Here is an 18,457-nt window from a genome sequence, read left to right as displayed (position 1 = left end):
GCTGGCGTCATCTTGAGACCGAGTGGAGGGGAAAACTTGGTAAAATTAACCGGGGCTGCGACTTCTTCAGGGGTCAGTGCCTCCTAATATTTTAGTAACCCCTGTAAGTCCAAGGCTGATCACCTACTTCCAATCGCAACTTAGAATATGGACATAACACCTGTAAGAAAATGGTCTGAGGATGAATCCATTCGTTATCGCGCAAGTTATGGCGTCTAACAATTCTCACGGTGTGTGTTTAATTTATGCGCATGTGCAGGATTACAATCAACTTGCAACTTGCCACGCCCCACAATTTCTGTCACTTGAAATCAACAAAATCCGACAAAATCCGACCGTGTGCGCCAAAATCCCAGGGCAATTCACCGCAAATCGGAAATATTCGGGAAACCTCTTGCACACTAAACAGATGTTTTCCTAAGAGACATCAGACATAAAAACGCCACTAAACCCATGGATAGAATTTGCAGCGCGCATACTAAATTCATAATCCATCATCTATAACATCCTTAAGAATCATATGGGATACAATATACAAAACACAAACACATAAATAAGGAATAAAATAGAAAAATATCTTCTGAGTTATTGTATGGCATCGGTGTTACACGGAGTATAATTTAGTATTATCCTTGAATAGCTGTGGATGGTCCCGGGTATACTCTCTCTTTACATTCACCAGGATAAGGTTCTTTGCGCAGACGCACGTTTTCTTTTCAGAACATTTTTCAGACATTAATTTTCCATCTGTGATTTGCCAGCAATGTTCCCAACGTGTCCTAAAAAACAAAGTAAAAAATGTATAAACCGAATCAACCAACTATCAGCACCTCTACACATGGGCCACCAGCGCCCACGACAGCAGGAGGTCAGGGCAGCTTCATCATCGGGAGCCTATTCTGCCCCTTAATCATCTTGACTGGTCGGATTTTAGTAACATCCCATCTATTTTCCTGGCAGATTTCTTACCTCCCTTCTCTTATTTTGAACCCCATTGTCCCATTGACCTGCTCCTACTATCTGTTAATACTGATTTTTTTTTTATCAAAGAAGTGGGGTCATAGGTGGTCACTGGGGTCATTGGGTCCCTACAGACAATGGGGCAGATTTACTTACCCGGCCCATTCGCGATCCAGCGGCACGTTCTCTGCGCTGGATTCGGGTCTTCCGGCAATTCACGAAGGCAGTTCCTCCGACATCCACCAGGTGTCGCTGCTGCGCTGAAGAGCATCGGAACGCACTGGAGTTCACCGAGCCGGGCTGAGTGAAGGTAAGCGCGTTCCGAGAGACACTTTTTTTTTTTAAATGCGGCGGTTTTTCCGAATCCGTCGGGTTTTCGTTCGGCCAAGCCCCCCGATTTCCGTCGCGTGCATGCCGGTGCCGAAGCGCCACAATCCGATCACGTGCGGCAAAACCCCGGGGCAATACAGGGAAAATCGGCGCAAATCGTAAATATTCGGGTAACACGTCGGGAAAACACGAATCGGGCCCTTAGTAAATGACCCCCATTGTAACTCAGATGCTTCTCCTCTCTACTCCTCTGCTTCGTGTGTTCTGACATATCTTGTGGTCGGATAAATTCATGGTTGGTCTTGCAGTGAGGAGGTCAATGCAGATAGACAGCATTGTCCCCGTGATGGAGACAAGATGTGGCATAATTACCAGTATTTCTGCGGCCATTCCCAGCTTTGCTCATATTTTTTCCACTTTAATTCCTTCCCAACCCAGGATTCTCCAGATGTTTTAGACAAAAAATCCTGGAAATAAGAAAACATTAACCACTTTCAGGTGTATTCATTATTATCGGATCAGATATTGATGATGCATTGATCGGGCTCCTGAGAATCAGGGTCAGGTGCCTGGAGGGCTACATCTCAGGTCACATGACTCAGATGTTAACCCCTCATTGGATCGCCAGACCCTACCTGTAGCATCTGATCATCCCATTGGACAACAATAAGGTTGGCGTCATTGGTTCTACAGAGTTTGTCACATTGTTCCCAACTTCTCTCCTCATTAGTGATGAGAAGACAACTTCTACCAAACAGAATCCAATTCCCTGGGCAAATATCTGGAAAATACAGAATTGATGGAAAATACTTTACTCTGGATACGCAGACCCATGTGCAAAGGCGCCGTAACGTCTGGTACATCGCGGTCATTCCAAATGATCAAAATATGTAAGAAATCAAGAGGGTTTTTTGTATTTATCACATAATTTAGGAGAAAATTGTTCAAAATGTTTCTGGTCCCGTGTTCTACAATCAGGGAACAATCGGAGGTCACTGAGCCCATCCTCTCCCTTTCTTTAAGGGGCTCTCTAGATTGTAGATTAACAGGAGGAGATTTGTGTGAGATATAAGAGGGACTCTAGCTCTATCATGTAGTATATGGTCAGTCAGGTCTCCCTACGTCCTCGGCAATATGATGGACCAGATGTGACCACAGGCTGGTGTGGTGCAGGACCCGGGACATCTGTATCTGTAGGTGTCTTCTTTCCAGTTCTTAGGACGGCACGATCAGTAGATTGGTGCCTGGAGGCTGAGAGCTCCTCTACTATGTCGTGTCCAGTCCCGATTACCACAACTCAGGTCCTGATAACTAAGGGGAGACCGGCCCGGCAGCACTGGGTAAGGGGAGAAGTACAATGCCCTCTACTAAATAATTCTACAGTATCATCTGGAAATTTGCTTCTTCCATCTTAAAAAAATTTCTCCCAATTTTACACTACAGCTGAAGAATATTCTAGTGTAATCCCCATTACCGGTGCCCAACCATTACAGTCTTCTCTTTAGTGGTCGGTTGCAGGAGCTTTGTCCTTACACAATAGATGTACAACTGCTCATACTAGAGCCCAGGTGCAGCGTTGGGCCCACAACAGGTTAAAGGGTTAACCAGTAGTGGACACAGACCAGCTGCATGGTGTCAGGACATGACCGTCACATAGTGCTCACTGACCAGGCTGTAGGGAATGTAGGACTACATATGGTCTGTCAGGGAATGAAAGGAGTCATCTAATATATAAGGCTGAGTGTATGTGTGTATGTGTATGTATGTATGTATGTGTATGTGTGTGTATGTGTATATATGTATGTTTGTGTGTGTATGTATGTTTGTATGTATATATGTACAGTATATATATGTATGTATGTGTATGTGTGTGTATTTGTATATATGTATGTTTGTGTGTATGTATGTGTATATATGTATGTGTGTGTATGTATATATATGTATGTATGTGTGTGTATGTGTGTGTATGTATGTATGTATGTATGTGTATATATGTATGTGTGTGTATGTGTATATATGTACGTACATTTTGCACAGTTGCTCTCTGTGATTTAGGGAACCTTATGGACTCGGTTTTGAACCAAAGCCGCGCTTTCCAAAATCCACTCATTACCAACATATACAGGACCCATTCTCTGCTGCTGCTGTGGCAGTTGAAAGTTGAGTTGTGATTGGCTGCTGTTCTGCCACAGGTCATTAATATGAGCTCTGAGCTGTGATTGGTTAGTATAGGCAATGAGTATAAGACGCTTATGTGTGAGGTAAGATGGATAATGATAGAGCAAGAGATAGACAGAGAGACAGGCAAGAAGAGTGAGTGACAGAGAAACACTCAGAGAGTGAGTGAGAGACAAAGAGAGTGAGACAGGCAGGGAGAGTGAGTAAGAGACAGGCAAGAAGAGTGAGTGACAGAGAAACACTCGGAGAGTGAGTGAGAGACAGAGAGAGTGAGCGAGACAGGCAGGGAGAGTGAGTAAGAGACAGGCAGGGAGAGTGAGTAAGAGACAGGCAGGAAGAGTGAGTAAGAGATAGGCAGGGAGAGTGAGTGAGTGAGTGAGTGAGAGACAGGCAGGAAGAGTAAGCGGGACAGGCAGGGAGAGTGAGTGACTATGAGACAGGGAGGGAGACAGAAATATAAATACATAGATAGAGATAAAATATTTTTTTGTTAACCCATTCTATTTTGTTATAGCTAAAAGCTGTTTGTTACTATCCCAGGCAGCAGGGGGAGCTACAGCTGGTAGTTCTATAATTACTGGAGAGACACAGACTTTACATGTGACCTGTGATCACTGACGGCTGATGATTTGGTGAAGTTTTTGGATTTCTGTAATTTGGCCTCCATTTTATTGGTAGCATCTCCATCCACTGCCCATCACTTACCTCTCTCCCACTGACTTAGCTTTGACTGTTCTTCCCCCAGCATTTTCTCCGCTCTCTCCAGCTCGCTCTGGACTTGGCTGGTCATGAATGTTTGCCGCTGAAGCTCCTCTTTGGTTTTTTGTAATGTGGATTGGATCCTCTCGGTTTCCTCCGTCAGATGCTCCACCCTTTGCTCAGTATTTTGGAGATCCCTCCTCAGGGTGCTCAGTGTCTGCTCTTTGCTTTGAAGAGTCTTCAGGAGACTTTGGTTCATTGCTTGGTGATTGGTGGTGAGAGCCTGGAGGTCACTGGATGCCTGGACGTCTGTAGAGGTAGAACTGATAATGTCCTTATAATGGCGGATGACAGTTTATAATGGATGCAGCTTTATGTTATTACATCTCATGGATATTATTGTTCTTCTATTTTCTTTAGACTACAGCAGTGAGTTGGGGCCACCATGTCCCCTCCAGTACTAGGAGCACCACAGAGGATCTTTACACAAGGAACCCCCCAGAAGCTGATGTCTACGTCCCTCGGGAATAGGGAAGAGCAGACCCATTTGAGTACTGCCCAACCTTGAAGAAATCTTCCATTTAGATCCCCACAGGTAAAACCCTTTCTAAGCATCTAGCCACCACTTACCAGACACCTATCATGTTTATGATTTTTACAGGTTTTTTTTATATGCATTCTAGGGGAGAGGAGCGATTTAAACTTTTACTTTATTTTACAATTTTTTAAACTTTTTTTATTATTTCAGACCCCCCAGGTTACTTTAACCCTGCAGGGTCTGATTGCTAATAATATATACTGCAGTACTGCTGTATTTCAGTATATAGCAGTTTTACTGCTGATCTGTAATAGCTGCTTCCAGCTGGCTAACAGAGATCATTACACATGGCAACCCTACTGTAGGCTGCCCTGGCATGGTTCATGTTCGGGTTCATGCCAGCACCGGCCTCGGCAGTGACAGGCGGATGACAGCTGTATTATGCAGGTAACCCCGCTGTGTATGGAGAGAGCTCAGCCCGTGATCCCGCTCCATACATCCCCCACAGCACCAGGACCTTATAGTACATCCTGGTGCATATAGGGGTTAAATATACACAGATATAATTCCACCCTGTGTCTATCAGTCAGTCTGGTGTACACAATATCAGTTGGCCCTGTTTTCCCACCCTGTGATTTCTGACTTTAGGGTCTGCAGACATCTTGCCTGACTCGGGGTGAGCTCTCACACACAGACACAGACTTCCTGCCAGCATGTACACAGCATGAGGGGTATAAAGCTACAGGCAAGTATTTTATCCGGGGAAGAGGGAGGGATATAGAAGAGACAGTCTGTAATGGATGTGATAGCAGAGTGGAGAATGTCATGGAGTGTTATATCCATCTTATGGATCTCATCACTGATCTGTCTCATCTCTTTCTATGTGTCAGATACTAGTGAATGTTCAGTAGGTAAATGAAAGTGTAGATAACCCTGTACCCGGATAATCTAAGCACATTGTCAGCTCACAGCATCATGAAGTGTCTGCTCAGAGAGTCCCCGTCCACGCTCTGGAGCCTTACACCGACCATCACTGAGTGATAGGAGCTAAAACACCAATAACACTGAGTAACATTGAAAAGTAAGGGGTTAAAATGATCTTCATTGTGTAACATCACTGGGGGGTGGAAATTTGAGAATTGAGAAAGGGGCAAACCCCTTTAAGAATCTTGTCTTTGTGGAAATAGCCCTTTAAAGAGTAACCATTATTTCAGATGATTTCTGATATTGTTCGGGTGGGGGGGGTGGGGATTGTCGTGAACATTTTTGTAATAAACTTCAATAAGAAATTCACTTTAGTTTGTAAAGAAACAGACGGCAATGTGCCCGGTGTTACTTCTACGTTTCTACCAGATTGAAGAGGGGTCTTTCTATTCTCTCCTGCTACACAGCTGTGAGTGTTAACCCTTCCTGCTCTCTCCCTGGCTGTAGTATGCTATGAAAGTGAAGGCTGTAGTATGCATCGCAATGGGAGGGAGGAGCTTGATTTTTTTGATAAACTAAGAAGAATTTGTCAATGAAGAATATTAGAAAAATGTTCCCCATATCCCGTCATACAATATAAAAACTATGTAAAATGACGGGTGCACTTTGAGGGTTGTGTGTTGCTCTGCACATACTGCAGGGGTCATCCATTAGATCTGCAGTAGTAATCAGATACGATCTGATTTTACAAATGTCTCAAGTCATTTCTTTCCATTTTCTAAGCTTTCCTTAAAGGAAATCTACCATTTTTTTCATGCATTTGGAACCAAACATACCCTGAGAAACATATGCAGAAACATATCTTGTTTAATCCCTGAGTGCTTTTTCTGAAGAAAACAATTACAACATTCAGGACCTTGGGAAAGCTGGATTGCATGCTTCTTGCAGTTTATAAACACATTACATGGAGCTGTCTGCACTGTCCAGACAGGACTAATCCACCTGAGCTGGATGACTCGTACACATGGTGCAGGATTGATTACTTCTGCCTGTCAGGCACATCATTCCCTTCAGCAATGAATAACTAATGTGTGAGGAGAAGTGCTGAGCCCCAGCACAGAAGCGACAGAGCCTCATTATCATACTTTTATAATTGTTTTTTAAGCAAAACCACTCAGTACAGTGATTAAGCAAGATAAGATCCTGCATCAGTGTAGCTGCGGCATTCTAAGGGTGTTTACTTCATAATGCATCACATCACATGGTAGGTTTCCGTTAGGTCTGGTTTCATCTGAAATTTTAGACAATTTGAAATGATAAATGTCACTTCTGAAATAGAAGATACATGTGTCTTATTGACGAATAACAGATGCCTGGCGGACATTCAAAATGTCCCTAAAAAGGTGCAAAAAAAAGGTGCAAAAAAACATCTAAAAAAGACAGAAAAAATAGGAATAAAACAAAAGATAAATGACCCCCATTGTATTTGTACATGGAGTAGATGAGGCACCCCATACGCCCTCCCATGCCCCCCCCCCCCTGCACTTTGTTCTGTTACCAGGGGGGGGATGGGGCATTACTATTTATAACAACAGGTTTCCAGCAATTAGCAGTAACCCCTTCCCTCCAGGAACCTGCACCCCAGTGTAGTAAAGCCAGAATTGTGGCATCTTCTGCATTCCACATCCACATGAGAGATCAGGGATGGAAAACATTTGTGGCTTTCAGCACAGGATGGCCGTGTCCCTACCTACATCATGTGACCTGGCAACGTCCCCGGTGTCACTGGATGTCAGAGGATTCACTGGCAACATAAAAGACTCTTAAGAGATTGTGGAGCCTGTGACCTTCATACTCCAGGAGAAGAGGAGCTCCTGTCCATCCCACCCGCCTCAGGACCTGTAGACCCCGGCAGCACTGGCCGCAGTCTCATAGGACGGGGCCTTGGAGACACATCACCAAACCAATGCCGGGCCCAATATGGAGGTCTCCGAGCTCGGATCGGGTGCATCCTGTGACTCATGAGCAGCAGACATGTGACTGGTGTCCTAGGACCTCCCCGGTGTCATGAGCCCCAATGCATTTCCCTGCTGTTGGGTTTTTAATATTTATAGAAATTTCACTTACATTTTATTGTCCTTTCAATGGTGACTGCAGAAAGAAGAAGACAAAGCAGCAGGAGCAGAAGAGCCAAACGTGGAGCCCAATTTCTGATACCTAAGTGATAGAGAACATTACTGAGGACACATTGTAGTATGGAGAGAGGCACGGAGCTCGGATCTTATGGTTCATCCTAGTGGAGAAGTTTCAAGATGGGAAACTTTCATTATGAGGAACGTCAACTCCTGGAAAGAGGGGCGTACACCCTGTGGTCCCCCAAGCCATTCCAGGCACTCACACACCCACACAGCTGTGACGGCCCCAGCCTCTCCCTGCTCTGATCATAGATAGAAATCAGGACCTGGAGGACCCGGGTGGTCCTCTCCTCCTCTCCCCACGGCCATGTTGTACATGAACTGATGATGGAGAGAAGGGGGGGGGGGGCACATATATCCTAATTTTCATCATTGTAAAACTTGGGACAGGCAGAAGCTCCTTTTGCCAAATCTTCTTCCTAAAAGGAGTAAAAGCATTTTTCTGGAATACAGGAAGTTTAATTCTGTGAGAGTAATAAATCCTGGCAGTGGGTGCGGAGACTGTAAGTTATTATTAATAATATAATAATTATCTGTATTTCTATAGGAGCTTTTATTAGCCTCTGAGGGGTGAAGAGATCTTGTGGAGGAGATCCCCAGTCCATAGGCGGCTCCAGATACCTCCGGCTCCTCGCGTGTGATTGGGCCGTATTTCTCAGTGGGCCGGTGTGTACTATGTGCAGGGGGCGGCAGGTTACTGAGTGCTGGGTCTGGTCTTCATGTATCTAGAGAGAGATATCCAGAGAGATGCGATATCCACAATGTGAGGGAACGTGGAAGCAGAGAGACCATTTTATTGTTTTTATATGAGACTTTATGGCTGAGGCCTCAGGCCACAGACTTTTCCTGCTCGGTTGGAGGTTCAATGGTTGGACCTGAGTGTATTCTCCTGTCTATGTCGTGAGCGGTTGACGTGTTTGCCGATTATCTTCGTCTTGTCCTATTTCTGGCCTCAGTTTCTCTCTATTAAATGAGGCACAGAAATTCTTACAGCAGAACTGTTAAAAGTTACTTGACAAAAAATAGTTTACAAAATAACCTGAGGTTATTTCCCAGCGATCCCTGCATCCTGCTTCTAGCTTCTTCCTACCCTGAGATGTAGGGTAATAGGTATAAGAGGCATCTGTAATATCCTCTCCGCTTCTCCTGAAGTGGGCGGGACTTCCTGGTTGTGACATCAGCAATGGGCAGTGATGCCAGAGCACTGAGGGCATCCTCAGGCACAGCAGCCAATCAGGACACAGAATCAGTGTTACTGCTGGTACAGAGCGAGGGAGACACAGAGCATTGGATCCATGCATCGCACAGGAATCTACTGCATCACCAAGAAAAAGGTTTAAGTCCACCTACACCTTAAAATACCTACATAGAAATAAGATGAGCAGCCTCAGTAGTATGTATGTATATATATATATATATACACTGAGTGAAACCTCTCCAGAAGACCACCTCTCTGAGAGGACCCGCTCCATCAAAGACACCCATTTATGAGGGTGGGGTCACACGTGGTAACAAAGCATCAAAACAGCCGGAGAAGAGGAGCTTTTCCTAATTACACTGAGTTAACAGATGCATGCGTTAGCGCATGTATTTAAAACTTTATTAACAGATGTGCAGAGAGTTGGAGGCGGAGCTGGAGCACGGGAAGAAAGAAGAGGACCTGCGGGGGCGTCGGAAAGATGAGTACACAGTTTATTTTTTCGAATATAAGACAAGTTCGGTTTTTTATGCTAAAAAACTTGGCCTGTACTCGAGTCTATATGGTACAAATTAGTGTTAATTGAGGTCCTGAAGGGGTTAAACATGAACTTGTGGGTTGACGTGAGGGGGGGCACAGCTTTATTATTCAGTAAATAATGAGATGTTTGTAATATTTTTTTGTTATATTTTAAAGTTATTCAATGAACAATTTATAAAATTATTTTAATGAATTAATTTATCTATTTAATGTCCCTTCTAATTATTCTTATACATTTCCCCTACTAAAAAATGTGTTATATAACAATCTACTTATTATTTTATACTATGTCCTAATTATTATACATATAATCCCCTCCAATTATACATTTCTACAACTTGCCTCCTATTCATTCATTACACATAGTATCTGCACATTATTTAATTCTATTATTACTGTATACACATGAGTATAAGCCGAGAGTGGCAAATGTATTGGTCACAGCCCCCTGTAGTGTACAGCCTGCCAGCCCCTTGTAGTATATAGCCTGCCCAACCCCAGTAGTATATAGCCTGCCTAACCCCATAAGTATATAGCCAAACAGCCTCCAGTATTGTACAACCGGCCATCCCCTGTAGTATATAGCCTGCCAGCCCCCTGTAGTGTATAGCCTGCCAGCCCCCTGTAGTGAATAGCCTGCCAGCCCCCTGTAGTGAATAGCCTGCCCGACCCCAGTAGCATATAGCCTGCCCAACCCTATAAGTATATAGCCAGAGAGCCTCCAGTGGTGTACAGCCTGCCAGCCCCCTGTAGCATATAGCCAGACAGCCTCCAGTAGTATATAGCCTGCCAACCCCATGTAATATATAGCCAGGCAGCCCCCTGTAATATATAGCCAGCAATCCCCTGTAGTATATAGCCTGCCAGCCCCCTGTAGTGTATAGCCTGCCAGCCCCCTATAGTATTTAGCCAGACAGTCCCCATTAGTACATAGCCAGACAGCCCCCATTAGTATATAGCCAGACAGCCCCCATTAGTATATAGCCAGACAGCCACCATTAGTATATAGCCAGACAGCCACCATTAGTAAATAGCCACACAGCCCCCAGCCCTACAGCCCCCTGTAGTGTATAGCCTGCCCAACTCAAGTAGTATATAGCCTGCCTGACCCCAGTAGTATATATACAAACAGCCCCCAGTAGTATACAGCCTGCCAGCCCCCAGTAGTATATAGCCAGACAGCGTCCAGTAGTATGAAGCCTGCCAGCCCCATGTAATATATAGCCAGACAGCCCCCTGTAATATATAGCCAGCCATCCCCTGTTGTATATAGCCAGACAGCCCCATGTAGTATACAGCCAGTCTGCCCCCTGTAGTATACAGCCAGACAGCCCACAGAAGTATATAGCCAGACTGCCCCCAGTAATATATAGCCAGACAGCCCCCAGTAATATATATTCAGACAGCCCACAGTGGTATATAGCCAGACAGCCCACAGTAGTATATAGCCAGACAGCCCCCAGTAATATATAGCCAGACAGTCCCCAGTAATATATATCCAGAAATCCCCCAGTAATATATAGCCAGACAGCCCCCAGTAGTATATAGCCAGACAACCCCCAGTAGTATATAGCCAGACAACCCCCAGTAGTATATAGCCTGCCAGTACTCTGTAGTATATAGCCTGTCAGCACCCTGTAGTATATAGCCTGCCTGAACCCAGTAGTATGTAGCCAAACAGCCCCCCAGTAGTACACAGCCTGCCAGCTCCATGTAATATATAGCCAGACAGCCAAAGTAGTATACAGCCTGCCACCCCCTGTTGTATATAGCCTGCCAGCCCCCCTGAAGTATATAGCCTGCCAGCCCAAGGAGTATATAGCAAGAGAGCCCCCAGTAGTATATAGCCAGACAGCCCCCAGTAGTATATAGTCAGACAGCCCCCAGTAGTATATAGGCAGACAGCCCCCTGTAGTATATAGGCAGACAGCCCCCAGTAGTATATAGGCAGACAGCACCCAGTAGTATATAGGCAGACAGCCCCTGTAGTATATAGCCATACAGCTCCGAATAGTATATAGCCAGCTATCCTCTGTAGTATACAGCCTGCCACCCCCTGTAGTATATAGCCTGCCAGCCCCCCTGAAGTATATAGCCTGCCAGCCCCCGTAGTATATAGTCAGACAGCCCCCAGTAGTATATAGGCAGACAGCACCCAGTAGTATATAGGCAGACAGCACCCAGTAGTATATAGCCAGACAGCCCCCATTATTATATAGCCATACAGCTCTGAATAGTATATAGCAGCCATCCCTTGTAGTATACAGCCTGCCACCCCCTGTAGTATATAGCCTGCCAGCCCCTCTGAAGTATATAGCATGCCAGCCCCAGTAGTATATAGCAAGAGAGTCCCCAGTAGTATATAGCCAGACAGCCCCCAGTAGCATATAGTCAGACAGCCCCTGTAGTATATAGCCACACAGCCCCCATTAGTAAATAGCCACACAGCCCCCAGTAGTATATAGCCAGACAGTTCCCAGTAGTATATAGCCTACCAGCCCCCTGTAGTATATAGCCTGTCCCCCCTGAAGTATACAGTCAGAAAGCCCCCAGTAGTATACAGTCTGCCAGCCCCTGTTGTATATAGCCAGCCTGCCCCATGTAGTATACAGCCAGCCTGCCCCTTGTAGTATATAGACTGCCAGGCCCATGTAGTATATGGCAAGACAGCCCCCATTAGTATATAGCCAGACATCCCACAGTAATATATAGCCAGACAGCCCCCAGTAGTATACAGCCTGCCAGCCCCCAGTAGTTTAAAGACAGACAGCCCCCAGTAGTATATAGCCTGCCAGCACCCTGTAGTATATAGCTTGCTCGCCCCGTGTAGTATACAGCCAGCCAGCCCCCAGTAGTATATAGCCAGAAAGCCACCAGTAGTATATAGCCAGACAGCCCCCAGTAATATAAAGCCAGTCAGCCCCTGTAGTATACAGCCAGCCAGCCCCCAGTAGTATATAGCCAGACAGCCACCAGTACTATATAGCCAGACTGCTCACAGTAGTATATAGCCAGACAACCCCCAGTAAAATAAAGCCAGACAGCCCTCTGTAGTATGTGGCCTGCCAGCACCCTGTAGTATATATCCTGTTCCCCTTGTAGTATACAGCCATACAGCCCCTGTGGTATACAGCCAATCAGCCCCCTGTAGTATATAGCCAGACAGCCCCTGTGTTATATAGCCTGACAGCCCTCTGTAGTATACAGCCAATCAGCCCCATGTAGTATATAGCCAGACAGCCCCTGTAGTATAGAGCCAGATAGCCCCCAGTAGTATAGAGCCAGACAGCCCTCTGTAGTATACAGCCAATCAGCCCCCTATAGTATATAGCCAGACAGCCCCTGTAGTATAGAGCCAGATAGCCCCCAGTAGTATAGAGCCAGACAGCCCCCCATACACATAACCACCCCCCATACACATTACCACAACCCCCTCCCCCTTTTGCCAATTGAAAAAAAAGTACTCACCCAGCGCGTCCTGTTGCCATTGGTGCCGTGAGATGGGGATGAATGATGTCTCAGCCGCACATCTCGTTAACAGTGCGGCGTGGGCCATAAAGAACCCGGCCACGTGGCACTGACAGCTTTGGCTGCAGTAATAATCCTCGAGCCCCGTGTTCAGGCCGCATCGAGTACTATGACAGCCAATGGCAGAGGTCTCCCATGGATCCGAACGGAGGCCCCTGTCATAGTGCCAGGTGTCAGGGCCCACAAGAGAATTCACCGGCCCCCTGGTGGGCCAGACCGACCCTGGTGTCGACACTTTCGTCCTACCTGGCAGTAGATGACATCTGTCCCTTGGGGGCGCTGTCAGCTCCTTTTTCTCTTTGGGGGGTATAACAACATTTTCATAGGTGGCATCTAAATAATCACTGTCGCCCTCCGGATTGGACACTGCAAGACACAAGGGGAACCTCACATCACATGTATAAAATAACAGATATGGTGTAAAATGTGACTTTCTAGTGAAAATGTATAAACTAACATATGAGGCAGTAAATGGCAGTACATAGCTGTATATAGTAAGGGGTCAGTGTTAGGCAGTATATAGCTGTATATAGTAAGGGGTCAGTGTTAGGCACTATATAGCTGTATATAGTAAGGGGTCAGTGTCTGGCAGTATATAGCTGTATATAGTAAGGGGTCAGTGTTAGGCAGTATATAGCTGTATATAGTAAGGGGTCAGTGTTAGGCAGTATATAGGTGTATATAGTAAGGGGTCAGTGTTAGGCAGTATATAGCTGTATATAGTAAGGGGTCAGTGTCAGGCAGTATATTGCTGTATATAGTAAGGGGTCAGTGTCAGGCAGTATATAGCTGTATATAGTAAGGGGTCAGTGTCAGGCAGTATATAGCTGTATATAGTAAGGGGTCAGTGTCAGGCAGTATATAGCTGTATATAGTAAGGGGTCAGTGTTAGGCAGTATATAGCTGTATATAGTAAGGGGTCAGTGTCAGGCAGTATATAGCTGTATATGGTAAGGGGTCAGTGTCAGGCAGTATATAGTTGTATATAGTAAGGGGTCAGTGTCAGGCAGTATATAGCTGTATATAGTAAGGGGTCAGTGTCAGGCAATACATAGCTGTATATAGTAAGGGGTCAGTGTCAGGCAGTATATAGCTGTATATAGTAAGGGGTCAGTGTCAGGCAGTATATAGCTGTATATAGTAAGGGGTCAGTGTCAGGCAGTATATAGCTGTATATAGTAAGGGGTCAGTGTTAGGCAGTATATAGCTGTATATAGTAAGGGGTCAGTGTCAGGCAGTATATAGTTGTATATAGTAAGGGGTCAGTGTCTGGCAGTATATTGGTGTATATAGTAAGGGGTCAGTGTTAGGCAGTATATAGTTGTATATAGTAAGGGGTCAGTGTCTGGCAGTATTTAGGTGTATATAGTAAGGGGTCAGTGTTAGGCAGTATATAGCTGTATATAGTAAGGGGTCAGTGTTAGGCAGTATATAGCTGTATATAGTAAGGGGTCAGTGTTAGGCAGTATATAGTTGTATATAGTAAGGGGTCAGTGTCTGGCAGTATATTGGTGTATATAGTAAGGGGTCAGTGTTAGGCAGTATATAGTTGTATATAGTAAGGGGTCAGTGTCTGGCAGTATTTAGGTGTATATAGTAAGGGGTCAGTGTTAGGCAGTATATAGCTCTACATAGTAAGGGGTCAGTGTTAGGCACTATATAGCTGTATATAGTAAGGGGTCAGTGTCAGGCAGTATATAGCTGTATATAGTAAGGGGTCAGTGTCAGGCAGTATATAGCTGTATATAGTAAGGGGTCAGTGTCAGGCAGTATATAGCTGTATATAGTAAGGGGTCAGTGTTAGGCAGTATATAGGTGTATATAGTAAGGGGTCAGTGTTAGGCAGTATATAGGTGTATATAGTAAGGGGTCAGTGTCAGGCAGTATATAGCTGTATATAGTAAGGGGTCAGTGTTAGGCAGTATATAGGTGTATATAGTAAGGGGTCAGTGTTAGGCACTATATAGCTCTACATAGTAAGGGGTCAGTGTTAGGCAGTATATAGCTGTATATAGTAAGGGGTCAGTGTCAGGCAGTATATAGCTGTATATAGTAAGGGGTCAGTGTTAGGCAGTATATAGCTGTATATAGTAAGGGGTCAGTGTTAGGCAGTATATAGCTGTATATAGTAAGGGGTCAGTGTCAGGCAGTATATAGGTGTATATAGTAAGGGGTCAGTGTTAGGCAGTATATAGCTGTATATAGTAAGGGGTCAGTGTTAGGCAGTATATAGCTGTATATAGTAAGGGGTCAGTGTCAGGCAGTATATAGGTGTATATAGTAAGGGGTCAGTGTCAGGCAGTATATAGCTGTATATAGTAAGGGGTCAGTGTTAGGCAGTATATAGCTGTATATAGTAAGGGGTCAGTGTTAGGCACTATATAGCTCTACATAGTAAGGGGTCAGTGTCAGGCAGTATATAGCTGTATATAGTAAGGGGTCAGTGTCAGGCAGTATATAGCTGTATATAGTAAGGGGTCAGTGTTAGGCACTATATAGCTGTATATAGTAAGGGGTCAGTGTTAGGCAGTATATAGCTGTATATAGTAAGGGGTCAGTGTCAGGCAGTATATAGCTGTATATAGTAAGGGGTCAGTGTCAGGCAGTATATAGCTGTATATAGTAAGGGGTCAGTGTTAGGCAGTATATAGCTGTATATAGTAAGGGGTCAGTGTCAGGCAGTATATAGGTGTATATAGTAGGGGGTCAGTGTCAGGCAGTATATAGCTGTATATAGTAAGGGGTCAGTGTCAGGCAGTATATAGCTGTATATAGTAAGGGGTCAGTGTCAGGCAGTATATAGCTGTATATGGTAAGGGGTCAGTGTCAGGCAGTATATAGCTGTATATAGTAAGGGGTCAGTGTTAGGCAGTATATAGCTGTATATAGTAAGGGGTCAGTGTTAGGCAGTATATAGCTGTATATAGTAAGGGGTCAGTGTTAGGCAGTATATAGCTGTATATAGTAAGGGGTCAGTGTCAGGCAGTATATAGCTGTATATAGTAAGGGGTCAGTGTCAGGCAGTATATAGCTGTATATAGTAAGTGGTCAGTGTTAGGCAGTATATAGCTGTATATAGTAAGGGGTCAGTGTCAGGCAGTATATAGCTGTATATAGTAAGGGGTCAGTGTCAGGCAGTATATAGCTGTATATAGTAAGGGGTCAGTGTCAGGCAGTTAGTTACTATTCTGATACATTGTGGTCCCGGCAATAATTGCTATTGGTGGACATTACCCTCCGGCGTCTTCTCCCTCCGTGGAATCTCAGTAAATTTTAAGTCGGCATAAGTCACCGCATCGGCCATGATCTGCCGCAGCTCAGAAAATGTACTGTAACAAAAGAGGAAGGAAAGTAACAATAATATAATAACCAGACAGATGTAATAACAAGAGAGAAGAGAAAGTGCTACAGGAAGCCCCGGCCACAGACGCCTCATGGGACGTCCCCAAACGTCACGAAATCCAAATACTGAGACTTATCTGAGACCGAGCAGCCGGGACCATGCGCTGTCTTCATTCTACAGGATTGTGGTGCAGTCAGTAATACATGTGGCGCAGAACAACAGGTGGTGGAGGAAGAGGCAGCAGACGGGGTGGTATTTCCCTCCAAAACTCAGACAATGGGAATATCACAGCCGTCCATAACTGGGGCATCACTCATAATTGAGGGTCCCAGTTACTGGGGACAGTTATGGGGTCTGGACACACTCTTGGACCAAGTTTCAAAAGCCAAGCTGCAGTAGAGGCCAGCCAATGGCAGAACACCCCTAATATTAGGCTAATGGTAATAAGGTACCTGGTGATTGGAAGCAATGGTTGTGCCATCTTCCAATTAAAAGTTATTGGGTTTTATTAAAACCCCAGACCCAGAAACTACCTCTCTGATGGGAGGGGGATAGAAAAACTGCCCCTCACACTGACATCACAGCCAGGGGCGGGGGGCAACAATCCTTTGGGTTTAAATGAGTGAAGTGGCCCAATGGCTCTGGTTCAGTTCTGAGGACTCACCATGCCCAGTCCTCGGCCAAGGAACTTCTACCTAGTTCCATAGCGAGAGGTTTTTGTTTCCATTTTCTCCTAACTGTTTGTATCGGATGTGGATTGTTTTTTTATTTTTATCTGATAATTTTATTCTTTGAGTGTTGTGTATTTTTATGTATATTAAAGTGTTCCTTTAATAAATCTCTGCTCGTGGCCTTAAAGGATCTGAGTCAGAGGTCATTGTTAGCTGAGTCCATGTAGTAAGCGATTGCAGGTTCTGTGTTATCATCACTGAGTGTGTGGTTGTCTGTGTAGTTGAGGGACCTACAACCTTCTTTGCGTAAGTAAAGAATAAGTGAACAGTACAAGAATAAGGACATAGAGTATATAGAGGATATAGAGTATATAGAGGGCATAGTGGATTTATAGGATAAAAAGTATATAGAGGATTTCCTGGTCGTCCTCAGGCAGCACTGAATGGGTTAAGTCTATGTTCTCCTAGGCAAGGCAATGAGCACACATGTTTTTTTCTTGTGGACAAGAAGTAGCTCCAGAATACATGGTGGTTGAGCTTGGCTCCCTGTTCCCGGGCCTGGGTGTTCTTGCCTTTGGGACTGTTACTATTAAGTAGCCTGTGGCAAAGCCGCGTGTTACAGGGTCCCTTCACGACACAGGTTGCCATCTTCACGGTACCTTTAACTTTGTTATTCTATGCAAAAGTTCCCTGTGATTACGCCGTTTACCTCGTGCCTGTACTGTCTCCGCCTCCCATCTCTCATTGGTTTGAGATCTCCATTGCTGGGCTCTCCTGTGCTGTCTCCACTTTCCATCTCTCATTGGTTGAGATCTCCATTGCCGGGCTCTCCTGTGCTGTCTCCACTTTCCATCTATCATTGGTTGGGTCTCCATTGCCGGGCACTCCTGTGCTGTCTCCGCTTTCCATCTCTCATTGGTTGGGGTCTCCATTGCCGGGCTCTCCTGTGCTGTCTCCGCTTTCCATCTATCATTGGTTGGGTCTCCATTGCCGGGCACTCCTGTGCTGTCTCTGCCTTCCATCCCTCATTGGTTGGTATCTTCATTGCCGGGCTCTCCTGTGCTGTCTCCGCCTCCCATCTCTCATTAGTTGGGTCTCCATTGCCGGGCACTCCTGTGCTGTCTCTGCCTTCCATCCCTCATTGGTTGGGGTCTCCATTGCCGGGCTCTCCTGTGCTGTCTCCACTTTCATTCTCTCATTGGTTGGGGTCTCCATTGCCGTGCTCGCCATTGCTGCCTTCGTCTTCCATCTCTCATTGGTTGGGGTCTCCATTGCCGGGTTCTCCTGTGCTTTCTCCTCCTTCCATCTCTCATTGTTTGGGGTCTCCATTGCCGGGCTCTCCTGTGATTTCTC

General features: G+C 45.3%; 1 protein-coding gene across 1 annotated transcript; it reads right to left on the bottom strand.

Annotated features, from left to right (window-relative positions):
* Positions 1-242: 242 nt before the first annotated feature.
* LOC140106877 (uncharacterized) lies at positions 243-16,412 on the bottom strand. Its single transcript, XM_072131503.1, has 7 exons — positions 16,325-16,412; positions 13,337-13,456; positions 7,757-7,846; positions 4,174-4,476; positions 1,926-2,071; positions 1,663-1,757; positions 243-779 (listed from the first exon to the last, which is right to left on the bottom strand). Exons 1-7 carry the CDS (start codon positions 16,392-16,394, stop codon positions 605-607), a joined length of 999 nt encoding a protein of 332 aa, XP_071987604.1. The 5' UTR covers positions 16,395-16,412; the 3' UTR covers positions 243-604.
* Between the last annotated feature and the right edge of the window lie 2,045 nt (positions 16,413-18,457).

Source organism: Engystomops pustulosus, unplaced genomic scaffold, assembly GCF_040894005.1.
Source record: "Engystomops pustulosus unplaced genomic scaffold, aEngPut4.maternal MAT_SCAFFOLD_48, whole genome shotgun sequence".
Classification (NCBI taxonomy): Eukaryota; Metazoa; Chordata; class Amphibia; order Anura; family Leptodactylidae; genus Engystomops; species Engystomops pustulosus.
The sequence above is the reverse complement of the archived record's forward strand: the minus strand, read 5'-3'. Positions and strand labels throughout refer to the sequence as shown.